This window comes from Puma concolor, chromosome B4 (genome assembly GCF_028749965.1).
Source record: "Puma concolor isolate L17-30 chromosome B4, mPumCon1.1.hap2, whole genome shotgun sequence".
Lineage (NCBI taxonomy): Eukaryota > Metazoa > Chordata > Mammalia > Carnivora > Felidae > Puma > Puma concolor.
The window spans coordinates 10,996,635-11,012,261 of NC_141673.1; the positions used below are offsets into that span (position 1 = coordinate 10,996,635).

The window sequence follows — 15,627 nt, forward strand, 5'->3', positions numbered from 1 at the left end:
GTGTGTGTGTGTGTGTGTGAGTAGCAGAGCTGGGCTATGACCTGGGCAGCTTGGCTCCACAGTTCAATATGTCATAACAAAGGGACTGCCCACTACGCTGCACTAATCAAATGAATAAAACCCTAATCTCAAAAGTAGTGGCAATGGCAGGGGTAACAGCAGCCATGGGTGCCGTGATTAACTATCGCTCTAATCGTGGAGTTAACACCGGGAGCGCTCGCTGTGATAAGCCAGACGCTTGTCCCCGGAGGGGGGCGAGCTGATGACCCCACCAGACCTCTGCTCCAAGAGGTGGTAACTGTCAGTAATTCATTTCGGCTCCTTAGGTCCTTCCGTCCTCCTCGTCGCTCCCCTTTGCTGTGTCTGTGCCGTTAGCTATGTGGCTCCCGGTCCCCGCCCAGGCTCTGCCACCCCCGAGGGCTGTCCCCCCCCACCCCCCTCACCTGAGGGCCTGCACGAGGTTGAGGTTGGCAAACTCATGGCAGTCCACGAAGGCCTGGAGGACCTGCAGGTTGAAGGAATCCCTGCAGGGGACAGGGAGGAGGGCACACAGCTTGGGAACTTGCCGGCACCCGCCTCCTGGGTGGGGGGGGGAAGGGGTTGAGGTGGAGGGGGGAGAGGAGGGGAGCCGCGTGTCCTCCTTCCGGATCCAGCCACCTTCCGGTCCGCTGAGCCACGTCTGAGCCCCTCCCCCCGAACGTGCACACGTAGGTCCTCACACTGGAGCAGACCCCCCCCCCACCCCTGCAACTCCCCCACGGCTCACCGGCGCTGTTCTCACCCGGGAAAGGAGGGGGCGCTCTCTGTCACTTCCTGCCTGGGTGACCTTACTCAAGCCACTGGACCTCCCGGAGCCCCAGTGTCCTCCTCTGTGAAATGAAGAGAGCCGGGCCTACCCCTCTTTCTCCCTTCTTCCCAGCTCAAATCGGGAAGCTCTGTTTTTCTGGCACCAGCATCCCCTGCCCTCTCGGGGGAAGGAACGTGTCCCCTGGGGGGCCCGGGAGAAGGGCTGCTGGTCTGGCTGCTGCCTCCTCCCTCACAGCCCGCCTGCCTCTCCCAACAGCCCAGAGGGGTCCTTTCTCACCCCTCCTGTGCCCAGACCCTCCCATGGAGCCCCACCTCAACCCCTGCCACTTCTTCCCTCCCTTGGTCTCTTCTGATCTCACCAGCCTGCCATTCCTTGAGCATGCTTCTGCCCCAGGGCCTTTGCACAGGCTGTTCCCGTTGGCACGCTCTTCCCCCAGATGTCCTCACTGCTCACCTCCTTTACGTGTCAAACATCACTCTCTGGAGACCCTTCCTACTCACAGTATTTAAAGTCACGGCCCTTGACCCATGATTCCCAACGCTTCTCATCTCCCTTCCCTGCTTTCTTTGCAGTCCAAAGAACTTAACATTTTCTAATGTATTTTGCATATTTGGGGATCTGTCTTTCCCACTAGAACGTACCTCTCCGAGGGCAGGGGTTTTGTTTTGTTTATCTTGGTCACTAGTATAAGTCCGGGGATTTGACACTGCTTGGCACACAGTGGAGACTAAAAAATATCTATCTGTTGACCAAATAAGTGAATGAAGGCAGGCAGGAAGGCAGGCATTGGTGCAGAAGGTGGAGGGGAGTGATCAGTTAGCTGTCTCAAGCCCCAAGAGTTAGGACTTCCCTAACATAATTCGCTCACTCACTTACCTGCACACGCACACGCACACACACACACACACACACACACACACACCTGCGCAACCCTCGTTCCCTATCTCCCTGAGGCCACGCACCGCCTTACCTCTCCCCCAAGTACGTGCCGATGGCCGTCTTGTTGAGGCCCTCGCCCTTGTACAGGAACTGCGCGATGTCCTGGACGTCGGGGGTCAGCAGTTTGTGCTCAATGAGATACTGGACGCCCTGGAGGGGGTACACGGACCCCATGATCAGCACCCCCCCCAGCAGCTGGCCTCAGTGGAGGAAGGGAGGGGCCCCCCGTGGCCAGACTGTGGGGCAAGCTGTGGGGGGACCTGGCATTCTGACATTGGCACAGACTTTTCTGGGAAGTTGTGTCCCTCCTTAACAGAAGCTGCCATTGGAAGGTGGTGAGGTCCCCATCAATGGAGGCATGCGAAGAAGAGAGAGCATCCTGCAGCGGGCCAGGCTCATGCCAGGGGCTCCCCGGGTCCCCTTCAGGCTCACACTGATTACATGCTTCAGTGAGTCTATGAATTTATAATTTTAAGATTCAACGATTCAGCCCTTTCTTTTGTACCCTTCATATTCATACATTTAAAAATAGCGTTTCATGTTTTTTTTCCTCACAAGCAATCTATGTCCATTGTGTAAAAAATTAGAAAAAAATCCGGCTAAATCAAAAGGAGAGGAGATGGCCACGTCCCAGCATTCAGAGGGAGAGAGTTTCCATCGTGGCGACTTTCCTTCCCTTTCTACATGAAACCTGCTTCCGATGTGACAATATCACGCACACCTCACGACCCAGGCGCTCAGAATCTGTCTTTCTAACTTTGGGAGTTCGGGGAAGAGGTTGCTGGAAGGTGGTGGGGGGGGCTGTTGTGAGGGGCTCTCAGTGACAGGCAGAGGGTCCTGGGGGCCCCTCAGTGGCCCCCCCAGGTGCTCTGTGTGTATGTGCACCTGTGTGTGAGCACGCGTCTGTATGCCCGAGTGTGTGCGTGCCTGTGTGTGTGTTCTGTGCGGTTGGGGCAGGGGTCCGATTCCCGTGGCTGTGGAAGGCAAATGGTGTGTGACAAATGGGTGAGCCTGTGTCACTGTGATGGGGAAGAGGCAACTCTCTCAGCCAGAGCAGTAAATTTCCAGGGACCCTTTGACTGTCCTGACCCTACCCCCCGTACGTGAGCTTGTGGCTTCCTTCTGTCTGTTCAAGCAGGAAGGGACCCGGCTGCCACCTAGCTAGGTGAGAGGTTGCTCTGAGGCCAGGGGAGGGGAGGGGAGGGTGGAGGTGGGGGGTGGGGAGGTGGTGTGTGTGGGTGGGGGGAGGGACAAGAGTCGTAGCAGCCTGAGCCCCCAGTGCTCCATGCCAGCACCCCCAGACTGGCCCTCCCCCAGCAGAGAGGCTGGGAGAAACTTCTGGAGACTGAGCCCCAGAATCTAAGGGTCCCAGTGTCCAAAGACCTACTAAAAAGGAGGAAGCAGAGACTCGGCCAGCAGACTCCAAGTCTGTGGACTTCATAAAATGTCACCACCTCCTCCCGGCTCCTACCTCATGCTCTGCTATGGGGTGACAGGGCACTGAAGCCATGGCAGGCCGTGGGCCGCCGGACAAGGTCCTGAGCTCCGCTGGGCCTCAGTTTTCTCACCTCTAAGGTGGGCCATCGTCAGTCGAGGGGAACGAGAGGACATCGTGAAGGTGTCCAGCATGCGGAACCCCCGACCCCACGACCACCCGAGACCCCCACGACTGCCCTACCTTCATGGGGTCCATGTTGAACTTCTTACGCCCAATGCATAGCTCCTTCTCTTTCTGGGCCATCCGGCTGCAGACAAGGAGATGTCAGCCTGGACCGCCCCAGAACCCCAGGACCCCCCCCCCCCGCCAGTCCCCAAGGATGCTTTTTCCGCAGCTACAGCCAATATTCCCCAAGGGCCCCCAAGGGCCTCCAAGTGGGGTCCTCACATCCTGCATTGGAATCGCCTCGGAGAGACCCTAGAAATGCAGGGTCTGGGCCCCTCCCAGACTCCCAGATGGGACTGTTCCAGTGGGCCCAGCTCCAGCATTCTAACCAGTTCTGCAGCCGTGGCCCTGGAAGCCCAGAGTCGCTCTAAGGAGAGCATTTAGGGGGGCCCTGTGCTCGAAGTGGGGGCAGGATGACAGGGAGGCCGGGGGTGAGGGCAAGGCCCCCGGGGCCCGACTCCTGGTGCAAATCCCGCTCTGTTGCTTTGCTGGCTGAGCCACACGAGGGGAATCACTTCACCTCTCTGGGACTCAGTTTCCCCAGCATGGTTGAGAGGCTAAAGAGTTTAAAGCAGCTTGGTGGTAGGCGCTCTGTAAATGTTATGCTGGTGTCGGGGCTGGAACAGGACACCTGGAGACACGGGGCAACCACGTGTGGGCCCATGTGGATTTGTGGTGGGGCTAGAAAGGTGATCGGAGATCAAGGGACAGCAGGGGCCGGGTGGCGACTTCCTGAGACGAATGTGTAGCCGTCGGTACCTGGGACCTCAGGGGATTATGTAGGGAGCAACCTTCTTATTCCCCACAAGGGGGGAAACTGAGGCCCAGGGAGGGGCGGGGACAAGCCCCAGGTCACAGAGCTGAGCGCTACTTTTCCTAGCCCATCCCGTGATGCTCCTGGCCGGCGACTGATCAGGGCCTGGGTCAGTGCGGGTTAGGAGAGACTTGGGTGGAGGGGGTGGGGATGGGGAGTGTCTCTCAAAAGAGGGGGCTGTTGGCAGTAAGGACCAGACCAGACCACGAGATGGGCTCTCAGGCCCTCCCTGCTGCCTCTTCTTCTAGGCCGATCCCTGATTTCACCAGGGCCCCAGGCCCAGGCAGGGCCCCTGCTCCCTCCTGCTCATTCCTGGTGTGGGACATCCTCGGAAGCCACCATGGCAGCTTCCCAGGGGCCCCTGGCCTGGCCCCTCCTCACCTCTCCTCCGCGATCTCGAAGCAATCAATCTGGGCAAACACATCTGCGATCTCATCCTTCAGCTTCTGCGGGGCGGTGGCGGGGGGGGGGGGTGCGACAGGGAGGGAGAGTCAGGGACAGACTTCAACAACCACTTCCACCCCTGGGCGTGACCCCAGACCTCCAGTGAGCTGTCACTGCCCGCCTACCTTTGAGAGATCCCTTTCCCGGATGTTTCTCCCTCCCTCCCTCTCTCTCTTTTTTTATTTTAATTGTTTCATGTTATTTGGCGGGCACAAGTCGGGGAGGGGTCGAGAGAAGGAGAGACAGAAGAATCCCGAGAAGGCTCCGCACCATCAGCGCAGACCCTGACGCGGGGCTTGAACTCACAAACCGCGAGATCATGACATGAGCTGAGAGTCAGAAGCTTAACCCACCCGCCCCCCCCCCGGCGCCCCCCTCCCTTTCCCAGATGTTTCTTATCCTCAAAATCCCAAGCCAGCCTATTGCCTGTTGATATGCGATTCTCCATGGGCTCCTGTCTCGGGGGACGCGGTCCTCAAGTCCCCACCCTTCGCCCCACTCTACTTCCAGCCCTCCCACCTCCCCTCTGCAGCTGTGGAGTCTCCTGCCCTTTAGCCAAGCCTACCCGCCAAGCCCTCCTGCGCCCAGCTGCCAGCTTCCTGAAGCACAGCTTGGTGCCTGCCCTTCCCCAGCTCCTTCCGTGGCTCCCTACTGCCTCCCCAGCCACCAGGAATGAGTTCCCACCCTAGGACCAGGCCCCACCTCCTCTCTGGCTTCCCTCCCCCATCCATTTACTCTGTCGCTCACCCTTCACTCAGGGCCTACTATGTGCCCAGTATTATGGGGACCCCCCGGGTACAAGATCGCGCAGGCTGTCTTTTCAGGGACCTTGCCACCCCAGTGGAATGTACAGAAGAGGTCGCTGAAGTGCAGAGAGGTAAGGGGACGTGTCCGAGGCCCGATTCCAAGTCTGTGCTTTCGCCAGTCCCCTCAAGTCTTTTTTGTTTTTATTTTTGTCCTGACCCTGCAGGAGGCGCCCAGGGGCAGAAGACCCCCTAATTATGCCAGCCACGACCGCTGGGCGGACAGGAGAGTGGCAGCTGGTCCAGCAGACCCCTGCAGGGCAGCAGCATGGGGACCTGGCAAGAGCCCCTAACATGCACCTTAGCGCCTCCTCGCCTTCGCCCGGAATCTGAGGGATGAGAGAGGTCCCAAAGGAACCTGGGTTCCAGGAACCCGGGGGGTCGCAGGGGCCTGGAGACCATACCTGTACCTGATCTTGGCCAAGTCACTGAGTGGCTTCCCCCCACATAAAAGGGGGATCCACTTGCAAATATTAATTGAGCGCCTCCTGTATGCTTTGACTCTGGAGCTGGGGCTATGGTGATGGGCAAGACAGACCCACGCTTTCACGGGGCTCATAGCCCAGTGGGGGTGGGATCATGGTGGTCATGGGCAAATGAAATGGCGAGAGTAGCTACCCTGTCGTGGGCGCAGCGTAAGGGATAGCCTTGTCCAGGCACCACGGGGGGGCACCTGAAGCCAATGGAACGTGGGGTGTCAACCGTACTCCAATAAAAAGAGAACGATCTCTGATCATTAATGTCGTGTCATGGTACAGGAAGAGCCTGGCCACCTAGTAGGTCTCAACAAAGCACTTGCTGAGTGAGTGATTTTGTATCTTCAACTTTCTTAGGTACACGTGTGTTGGCGTGGGGTCGGGCCCCAGCAACCACAGCCAGAGCGGTCAGGGCAACATTCGAGCCGAGAACGAAATAGTGAGAAGGAGGTGCCCCGAGGAGAGCTGCGGAGAGTCCCGGGGACCACAGGAACGGTGAGTGCAAAGGCCCGGGGGCAGGACTGAGCTCCGCATGCTCCAGGAACAGAACGAGGACCCGCCTTTGAAGGCTGCTAGGAGTCAAATGGGTGAACGTCTGAGAAACTGTGTTGGCAAGGGCCAGGCACACGTTGGTGTTATCTTGACGAAATGGGTGACATTTTTGAGGGGCTGAAACTGGGGCCCAGGGTGGAGATGCGACCGGATCGGGGCCACACAGGCGGGACTGGAACCCGCCAAGCCATCAAGTGCAGACAGCACCAGGCAGGGCTTGGCACACAGTAGGTGCTTAACCCATCTCCCCCCACCCTCCTAGCTCTCTCTAGCCCCCCCGGAATTCCATTCTCCCCACTCCGGGGGCAGGGGGGGGCGCTGGATGGAGTCTGGCCCTGCCCTCTGACCAGGCCCCGGGGGGCAGGAGTGAGTGCGGGGCTGCGTGAGCGCGTATGAGGGTTTGCTCGTGGGAGGGCGTGTCGGCTCGAACACGCGTGTGGACAGGAGCCTGTGTGTTTGTGAGTGTGCACGCACCTGGATGTCTTCCAGAAGCTGCTTCCGGTGCCATTTGATCTGCTGTAGTTCCTCTGTCTCCCCACTGCTCAGCTCCGCTGGGTCTGGAGAGAGAAGAACGGGGATGGCGAGGGGGGTCCCCTGGCTTGCTCCCTTCCTCTCCCCTCCCCTCCCCGCCCAGCTTTGTACCCTCTGGGGACATTCCCCTCCCCCCCACCCCCACCATCTTGTTGATTTGCGCCTTTTCTGCTCTACTCATTATAGTCAGCACCGTGACAGCAGAAACTTCAAGAATTTTGCTCACCGCTGCATCCTCCGCCCCCTAGAAAGAGCTGACACGTAGCAGGTACTCAAAATACTTGCGGACGGCATTCATCCTTTCTTGGAACTTTCATCTGCTCTTTCCCCAGATTGCTTGGTTAGCTCACTTGGCCGCGTATTTATTTGCACAACCAGGGAGTGAGGTATCATTTTGCCTCCCAGGCCATTGGTCAGACAGAGTCACATGACCACACCTAGCTGCAAGGGAGGCCGGGAAGTGAGCCTTTAGCATGGCGGTCCTGATACCATTGCGACCGTATAAGATGGGGAGACTGGCTTTGGGGGTGGGGGGACAATTCGCAGCTCCTGCTCCAGACACTGAGGCTCAGAGAGATGAGGTGACCCGGCCAGGGCTCCACAGGGACAAGCTACTCAGCCCGGGTGGGGCTTGGATTGGGCTGGCTATGAAGCCTGGGCTCTTTTCTCGTTACCCGGAATGAAAGGAGATGCGTGTGTGCTGGCATTCTGTGCAAGGTGCTGTGACAATTCCCGCACTGGGGTCGCCTGGCTCACCTCTAACCCCTCGCGTTTCCTGTTGCATCCACAACACTCGCTTGGCCAAAATCTTCACGGGCTCTCTGTTGCTTAGAGGGGAAGAGTTCTCCTCCTGGTCCTCCACAGTCCCGGCCTCTCTAGCCGGCCTTGTCTTCCACTATTCTCAGTAAGAGCCTGGGAGTCTAGCCTGCCGGCTCCCCACTCCCCCCACACTGTCTCTGTCTTACTTTCCCACTTTTGCCCATGCTGTTCCTCGACCCTGGGATGCCTTCTCCCGTCTGTCTGTCCATACTCTCCCCAACTCTTTAAGTCCTAGCTTTAGGGAATACCTGGTCACCTTTCTTTAAGGTTTTGCAAGGACAGCCCTTATGTCTCCCAAATGAAAGCAGAGAGAAAATTAAAGGCTCCCTGTCCCTACCTTTCCCTCCCACTGACCGAGCTGCCATCTTGGATTAGAGATGGAAACTGGGTGTTGAGATGGCGAGGCACCAAGCAAGTATTCTACACGTGGGAAGGGTCCAACGCACGTATAATGGATGCTGCGTTGTGCCATCAGCTCTCCCCTTCAGGATCAAGGCACCCATTTCTTCAGTGGCTGGGGGTAGGGTTGGGGGTAGCCTGCTGATGGCACAGCTGAATTTCCTCCTCCCCAGGAACTTAACTCAGCCAAATGGAACTGCCTCACCTGAGGATATGGCCCTCCCCAAGGACAGCCACTGCATCAAAAGCCAAGACGTTTTGCCCAGTTTCTGGACCTGAGCCAGTACTCATACCCAGGCTCTACTGACTGAAGGAGAAGCTGGGTGCCCAGAAAGAAGGGTCCTGAAATGCGATGACAACTGTATACGATGATTCCCTTGGTCAAGCAGTCAAGATGGCTCTGGGTGACCCACCAGGTCATAAAGTCAAGTGAGCACAACGACAGTCCTTCACAAGTGGCTCCCTGAGGAGGAACAAGTGCGAATAAAACCAGAAGGTTCCAGTAAGCTCCGCGAACACATCACCCAGGCCCCTATGCCATCCACGGCTGTCGCACCCGGTCCCTTGGCTCCCACTATGTCTGCGTGGGTAGGTCCCTTGTGATCTCTCTGGCAAAGGAGCAAAGCGCCCCAACCTGGTTCCAGAATGGGTGGCTTCGTGTTTGGGGACGTGTACACGCTGGGTAGCTGTTGACCCCTGCCGAAAGGTGTCCTGGAGAGACAGGGGTGACAAAAGCTCCCAGTGAGAGCAGGACTCTGGGGAGGGTGCCTGGCCACCCATTTCATGTGCAAAGAGCAGCGGCCCCCAGCAAGAACACGCCTGCATTTATGGGGTGCAAATTGACGAAAGGAAATCTCCTTTAAGCAGGGGGGGCTCTCACACCGGACCACTCCTCGTCAATTGCAGACCCTACAGGAGCAGACACACCTTGCAAGTGGCAAAGATTGTAGCTACTAAGTTGCTCTCCCTGCAGCCGGAAGGAAGCTTTCCTCCTCCCTACGCCTGGAGCCCCCAGTTAACTCCGATGCACTTGTTGTTTATCGCGCAACCTTTGCGGAGGGTTTTGCCACAGCTTGCTTGTCCTGGATGGCGGTTCTAATACTCTTCTGGAATAAACCCCTCCTTGGCCGGGAAAACAGCTGGCAGTTTTGTTTTGTTTTTTTTTAAGGTTAACAGTGAACAGGAGAGGGTGGCTTGACTTCTCGGAGGCTGGGAAGGAGGAAGATCGGAAGATCGGGAGTAGGGGGGGTCTGGGGAGGAGGCAAGTGGGTGGTCCCCTAGGAGTGGCCCCGGGGGATGAAGACTTTTGTGACGCCCACCAGTGCTGCCCAGCAACCATCCGGCACTGACCTCAGCCAGGCTCTGACCGGCAGCCCAGTGCTGGTACACCTGTCCACGAGTGCAGTAGCCACGTGGCCCCGGTGGAGGCTACATGAGAAGCCACCCACCCGAGCTTCCCGAGCTATCGCCACCTCTGAATCTCTGAGCTGCCGGCAACAGAGACCCCCTGTTTCCCCTCGAAGACCCACCAGCCAACTCGGGAGGCAATGGGATTGCTTCTACTCCTAAAGGCCAGCGGTCCATCTTGACCGGAAGCCTCACGTGGTCCGGACGTGCGGGGGGCCCTTCCTCCCCACAGAGCCTCGGCCAGCGCCACTGTCCAGGGGTCGTCAGATGTCGAGAACTGCACAACGTCACGCTGGACCAAGGGGCTCTCTTCACAGGAAGGCAGGCGTGGGAGGAGCATCCGGCCAGGGGATCCGCTGGTCCTCTGGGACCGCTTCGCCCCCCGGAAGCTGCCAGCCTGGTGGAACAAAGCGTCAGCTTGGAGCTGATGTCCTGCTTGGATGGGGCACCGTCCTCCAGGATGCAGGATGCAACCTAACCCAGCAGCCGTCAGGTGGTGTTCTGGCCCCCGCAGGTCACTGACACGGACCCAGGAGGGACGAGGAGTGGCGCCATGTGCCCTCCTCCTGGTGGCCCTCTTGGGAGTCTTGCTTTCTGTCCCTGCAGCACTGGGCTCCGCAGGCCCAGAGAGCCCCGTTTCCAGGGAGGAGGTGGGGGGTGGCGAAGGAAGAGTCTCCCATTGACCTTCGGCTCAAAAACACCTGCTTTGTGCCAGCGGCTCGGCGTAAATGATGTCATTCGATCTCACAGCTCTTTGAGGCACACTGACATGCACCCCTCTCTCACCCTTGTGTCTCCCCCGCGCCACACCCCGTCCATCTCCTTTCCGTTTCCACGGCCCCACCCCCACCCCGACCTCGGCGTGTCCCTGGACCCCGTGTCTCCCGGCCTCCACTCGGCACCTCCCATCCAGTCTCCCGCGGCGTCCCGTTGTCCTGGGGATGACACCCCGAGTCTTCCGGGCCCCCCGGTTGGGCAGGCAGGGCCCCATCTTCCACTGACGTTGCGCCGCCCCCGCCCCCGGCTTGAGGCCTCCTGGACGTCCTCCACTTGCTCCCACGTGCGCCCTCTCCACAGGCTTCCGCACGCACAGGCTGTTCCCCGTGTCTCGAATGCCTTTCCTTCTGCCCTCTGCCTCGTCACCCCCGCTCAGCGTCTCCCCTCTCAGGTGCCCTCCTGTCCTGCGTCCGAGGTGACACGGCTGGAAGGTGCTGGAGCGGGGGTCACACCCAGGCCCATCCAGGACTCCCGAGGCCACAGCCCTGATGTTGGTCTTCCGACGGCAGATATCTTCGCGCAAATCATCCAAACCCCACCAGGTACTAGTCCCTGGTTGTTCTGACCGGAAGTGCTGACCGTGGCTCCTGTTTGAGAATGAAGGCCAGATGCAGAATGATGCCTTGTTTTTTTGGCGGGAGGTGGGGGGAAGAGAGAAAACAAAGCCAACTCTCCAGAGTTGGGGAAACTGAGGCATAGGCGTGCGTGGCAAGTTTTCTCAGGACAGTGGGAGGGCGTGGGGAGGGGGCTGTCTGCAGTTTTTCTTCACAGAGCTTCTTTTGTGGTTTGGCAGGCATGTTCATGGACCCCTGGATCCCCTGTCCCCTTCTGGAGGGATTCTGACCCCCCCCAGCAGGTGGCCCCTGTCACGTGAAGCCCGGGGCCTTCCACCCCTTCGCCTGTCTGTTTCAAAGCGGGGATTTCTCCCCATTTCAGAGCTGAGGACACTGAGGTTCAGGGAGGGCGACAAGGACGCAGGGTCAGAGTGGCCACTTCTGAGTCTGAGCCTGGTGACGCTGGGGTTTCAAGCACCGGAGCAGCTCGTGGGAGTTGGATTTAATTAAAAAAAATTTTTTTTTTAAATGTTTGTTTACTTTTCAGAAAGAGAGAGAGAGAGAGAGAGAGCGCAAGTGGGGCATAGAGGGGGGACAGAGGATCCGAAGCAGGCTCTGTCCTGATAGCCGCGACCCCGACGTGGGGCCCGAACTCACAAACCACGAGATCATGACCTGAGCTGAAGTCAGGGGCTCCACCGACGGAGCCACCCAGGCGCCCGCCCCGTGGAGTCGGGTTTTAGTAACAGTGCTCACGAAACACGCAAAATAACAACACGATAATGATAACAGCCGCCACCGTGAGCTCTGTTGACTCTGCCCTGGGCTCGGTGATTTTCCCGCCTCACGAAGCCTGCTTTTGGACGCCCCCCCCCCCCCCCCATGCTGTAGGCTGCGGCTGCCCTCTGCACGGTGCCCAGGCCAGCTGTCAGTGCCCTGGTGCCCACCCCGGCCATCTACCTCCCCAGTTCCTCCTTACTTCCCCTTTGTCCTTCCTCTTTCCCATCATATTTTTAGAAATCTTTCTGCTCGCAGGCCCGTTTCCAGGACAGCTGGCCCAGCTTCCCCTTTCCAGGGCAGGAGGAGGGCGCTATCCTGGGGGCCCCAGGGCAGAGGCTCCTCAGAGTCTGGGGGGGGGGGCGCGCCCTGGGGCAGGAGGGGGTGTCTGGCGGAGCCGTTCCTCGCCCCGGCCCCCGAGGCTCTGTGGGCGACGTGTGGCTTCCTCCCCGCCCCCAGAGCCAAGCTGCCTCTATTTTTAACCTCTCCCCGGCCTCCCTGCACCAGCCCAAAGGTGCTGTCTTTGGTCACACAGAGGCTTTGTTGCCTGGACCGCTCACCTTCCCGGCAGGCCCTGGGGGGAGGAGGCCTGAACACACGGGAGGCAGGCGGGGAGGCCGCCCTGGGGGACCCGACTCCTCCAGGAAGTTTTCCGAGATCTCCCCCTCTCCCGCGTGGAAGGAGTCTCTTCCTCGTTTGCTCTGGGTCATCGTCCTGCACGATCTGGGGGGTCTGTCTCCCACTCCCCCATGTCCTGGACCAGCAGCCTCCGCCAGGGCTGGGCCTGCTGTCCCCAGCACTGCCCAGCACAGACCCTGCACGCCGGAGGACTGCTTATAACACGAATGAATGAATGAATGAATGAACCAATCCATGGAGATCTGAAATCTCCCAACAGACCGCCTGCGTTGACTTCACTCAATCCCTTCCCTCCCAGGGCCAGCCCAGAGCAAAGCAGCAGCCCGCCTTCTGGGCTGCACCTTCCGCAGCCCGGGCTAACCCGTGGCTCTCTCGCCTCTCAGGTTCTTGTCCCTGCCCTGCCACTTACTGGCCCCCTGACTTCAAGTAAGTCAGTCCTCTCCCGCAGTAAACCTCCGTGAGCCTCGGTGTCCTCGTGATGGGGACAACCATCCCTCTTCCTAAGGACCCATCACTTCGTATCTGCCGGGTAATCTTAAACCAGGTGCTGTTCCCCGCTGGGTCCCCGCCTTGTCATCTAGTCTCCACCTAAGACCTATTCACAGAGCCTGTATGGTCTGGGAGCCACCTGCCGTCCAAAGCCCAAAAGCTGTTGAAAGGGAAGGGTGGTTCTCTAACCATGTTCCCCCGAGCCCGTGGGGTCAGGGGAGGCGCGGTGGGCGGGGTCAGACTGCTCGGTGTTAGGTTTTGTTTGAAGAAAGGGTTCTGTTGCTAACGGGCTTGACGTCATCTGAACTTGGGGAACTGGACAGCTCCTGGAAGCCCTCGTCTTCTGGATTTCCAGGCAATGCTGGGACATTCTTTTTTTTTTTTTTTTTTTTTTTTTTTTTAATGTTTATTTATTTGTTAGAGAGAGACAGAGTGCGAGTGTAGGAGGGGCAGAGAGGGGGCGGTGGGGGAGACACAGAATCCGAAGCAGTCTCCAGGGCTCCGAGCTGTCCGCACAGAGCCCGATGCGGAGCTCGAACCCACAAACTGTGAGATCATGACCTGAGCAGAAGTTGGACGCTTAACCGACTAAGTCACCCAGGCGCCCTGATGCTGGGACATTCCGATTGCAGGGCACAGAGACTTTGTCCCTCTTCTTCCCTCTGCCTTGCAGAAATGCAGTTCTCTTCCCTACCAACCGTACACATGTCTCTCCTCTTTCCCCCAGACACGCGGTCCTGCTCACTGGGGAGGGGCTCAGCCATGGTTCTCTGCTGCTCCTCTCTGGCCCCCTCCACTGGCACTCTAGGTGGTGTCCTCAGCCTCCCCAAAGGCCACCCTCATCCCCCCACCCTTAAAGTCCAAACAGGAGCTTCAGGGCCCCTGTGCCACCCAGACGGCCATTATCACCAACATCATCATCTTCAAGTCAAGCAACCTTCCTTGCACTGGTCATTCCTTCCCCTGCACCCCCCACCCCGAATATTCCTTCCCCAGAAACCGACAGGGATCACTCCCTCCTTCCTTCAAGTCTCTGCTCAAATGGTGTCTCCTTCTGAGGTCTCCTCGACCACCCCCTCCCATGTCCCTTATCCTACTTGACTGTCCTTCGTCCTGCCTGTCACCCCCTGACACATTACATTAATACCTTTATGTCTGTCTCTCCCTGTAGAGCGTGAGCTCAGGAGGGCAGGGACAGGGCCTGCTTTGTTCCCTGTTCTCCCAGCACCTGGGGCACAGCTTGGCACTTAGCCTGAGCTCGTAAACATTTGTTGCATGCTTCTGCATTTCCACCCTGTCTTACATCTATTTACATATGGATTCCCTCCAGGATCCTGGGAGGCAGGCACTATTGTCCCCATTTTACAGAGGAGGAAACTGAGGCCCGGAGAGGTCGGCCCCGGGTGCTTACCTGGGTGGCACAAGTCCATCCTGAAGCCCCGGGGAAGGGTGGCCTCCGCTCCCGTCGCCTGCTGACCCAGCTGCTGCTCAAGCTGACCAGGCAGAGATGTGTCACCGAGGCTACACCAGGCCCCTTCCGGGTGGCCCCTCCCAGCCCCGCGTGGGGAGGAAGTCCTGTCTGCCGGGACCCGGTGTGCAGGCTCTTGAAGCAGCAACACTTCCTAAAACCAGCAGAGTTTCGTGTGGCAGGGACTCTTTGCATTTTTGGGTGTGGGCTGGGGAGATTTAGAGGCAAAAGAGACAAACAGAGGGAGGGGTTGGGGGGTAAAAAGAGAAAGTGAGAGCGAGAAACATGTACGTGCGCGTGCACACACACACACACCCGCACCCGTGCACACACAGAGGATGATGGCTGCTGGAGGGCACAGCCTTCCCTAGGGGATAATGTGGGATGATGGGCCATTTACTTAGCAACCTCCCCAGATAAAACCTTTGGTCAGCGGGGCCCCAAAGAGTCCACCTTACCCACAAGCTATCTTTTCATCTACTTGGGGAAAAGGAAAATGGATTCAGCGCCAGGAAAGACTTTGCTTCCCCTCCGTGACATGTCTGGCTGTTTCCTGTCTAGTGACCACTCGGCCATATGTTTAGTGTCCCTTTTCCCTCAGGCTGCTAGGAAGCTCCTAGTCAAATGTGAAGCTCCTTTGCAGCTGTTCTATTGTCGCATATCGACTTGGGGGCCAGATGCGGCCGTGGGACGCTCAGCTCTGCCACTCGGGACCCGTGAGAGGTTGGAGAAGCCGCTTCTCTGCAAGGAGCCTCAGTGTGCTTACCTATAAACGGGGGATAATACTACTCACCTCCGGTTATAGAAAAGACGAGGGGGGAGAGTGTCCGTAAGATGCTTGGGACATAGTGGGTACTCAATAAACCCTACCTTCTTTCCCCTTTTGTTTTTCATTTTCTTCCTGGTTAAAATTCCCAATTTCATTGCTTCTGCCTTTTCTGGCCGATCGAGCCAACGTCTTCGTGGGGAAAAAAGTATCGTGTGAAGAAATTTCTAGGGCCGCCCGGGTGGCTCCGTGGGTTAAGCGCCCCACCCTTGATTTAGGCTCAGCTTATGATCTCATGGTTTGTGAGTTCGAGCCCCGCGTCGGGCTCTGTGCTGACAGCTCAGAGCCTGGAGCCTGCTTCGGATTCTCTCTCTGCCTCTCTCTCTGCCCCTCCTCTGCTTGCGCTCTCTCTTTCTCTCAAAATAAATAAAGTTAAAAAAAAATCTATAAAAATAAATAGAAATGCTTCCTCGGTGAAACTTTGCAGCCCACCTCGATTTAT

The 15,627-nt window shown here is 58.2% G+C and overlaps 1 protein-coding gene across 1 annotated transcript in view; it reads right to left on the reverse strand.

Moving 5' to 3' along the window:
- CYTH4 (cytohesin 4) overlaps window positions 1-14,470 on the reverse strand; it is a 28,691-nt gene extending 14,221 nt beyond the window's left edge. Inside the window, exons 1-6 of the mRNA XM_086712336.1 lie at window positions 14,303-14,470; window positions 6,974-7,056; window positions 4,606-4,670; window positions 3,426-3,492; window positions 1,779-1,897; window positions 444-524 (exon numbers count right to left, since the gene is read on the reverse strand). Of these exons, the coding sequence (XP_086568462.1) occupies window positions 444-524; window positions 1,779-1,897; window positions 3,426-3,492; window positions 4,606-4,670; window positions 6,974-7,056; window positions 14,303-14,321 (434 nt within the window). The 5' untranslated portion in view covers window positions 14,322-14,470. The remainder of the gene's footprint in view (window positions 1-443; window positions 525-1,778; window positions 1,898-3,425; window positions 3,493-4,605; window positions 4,671-6,973; window positions 7,057-14,302) is intronic.
- Between the last annotated feature and the right edge of the window lie 1,157 nt (window positions 14,471-15,627).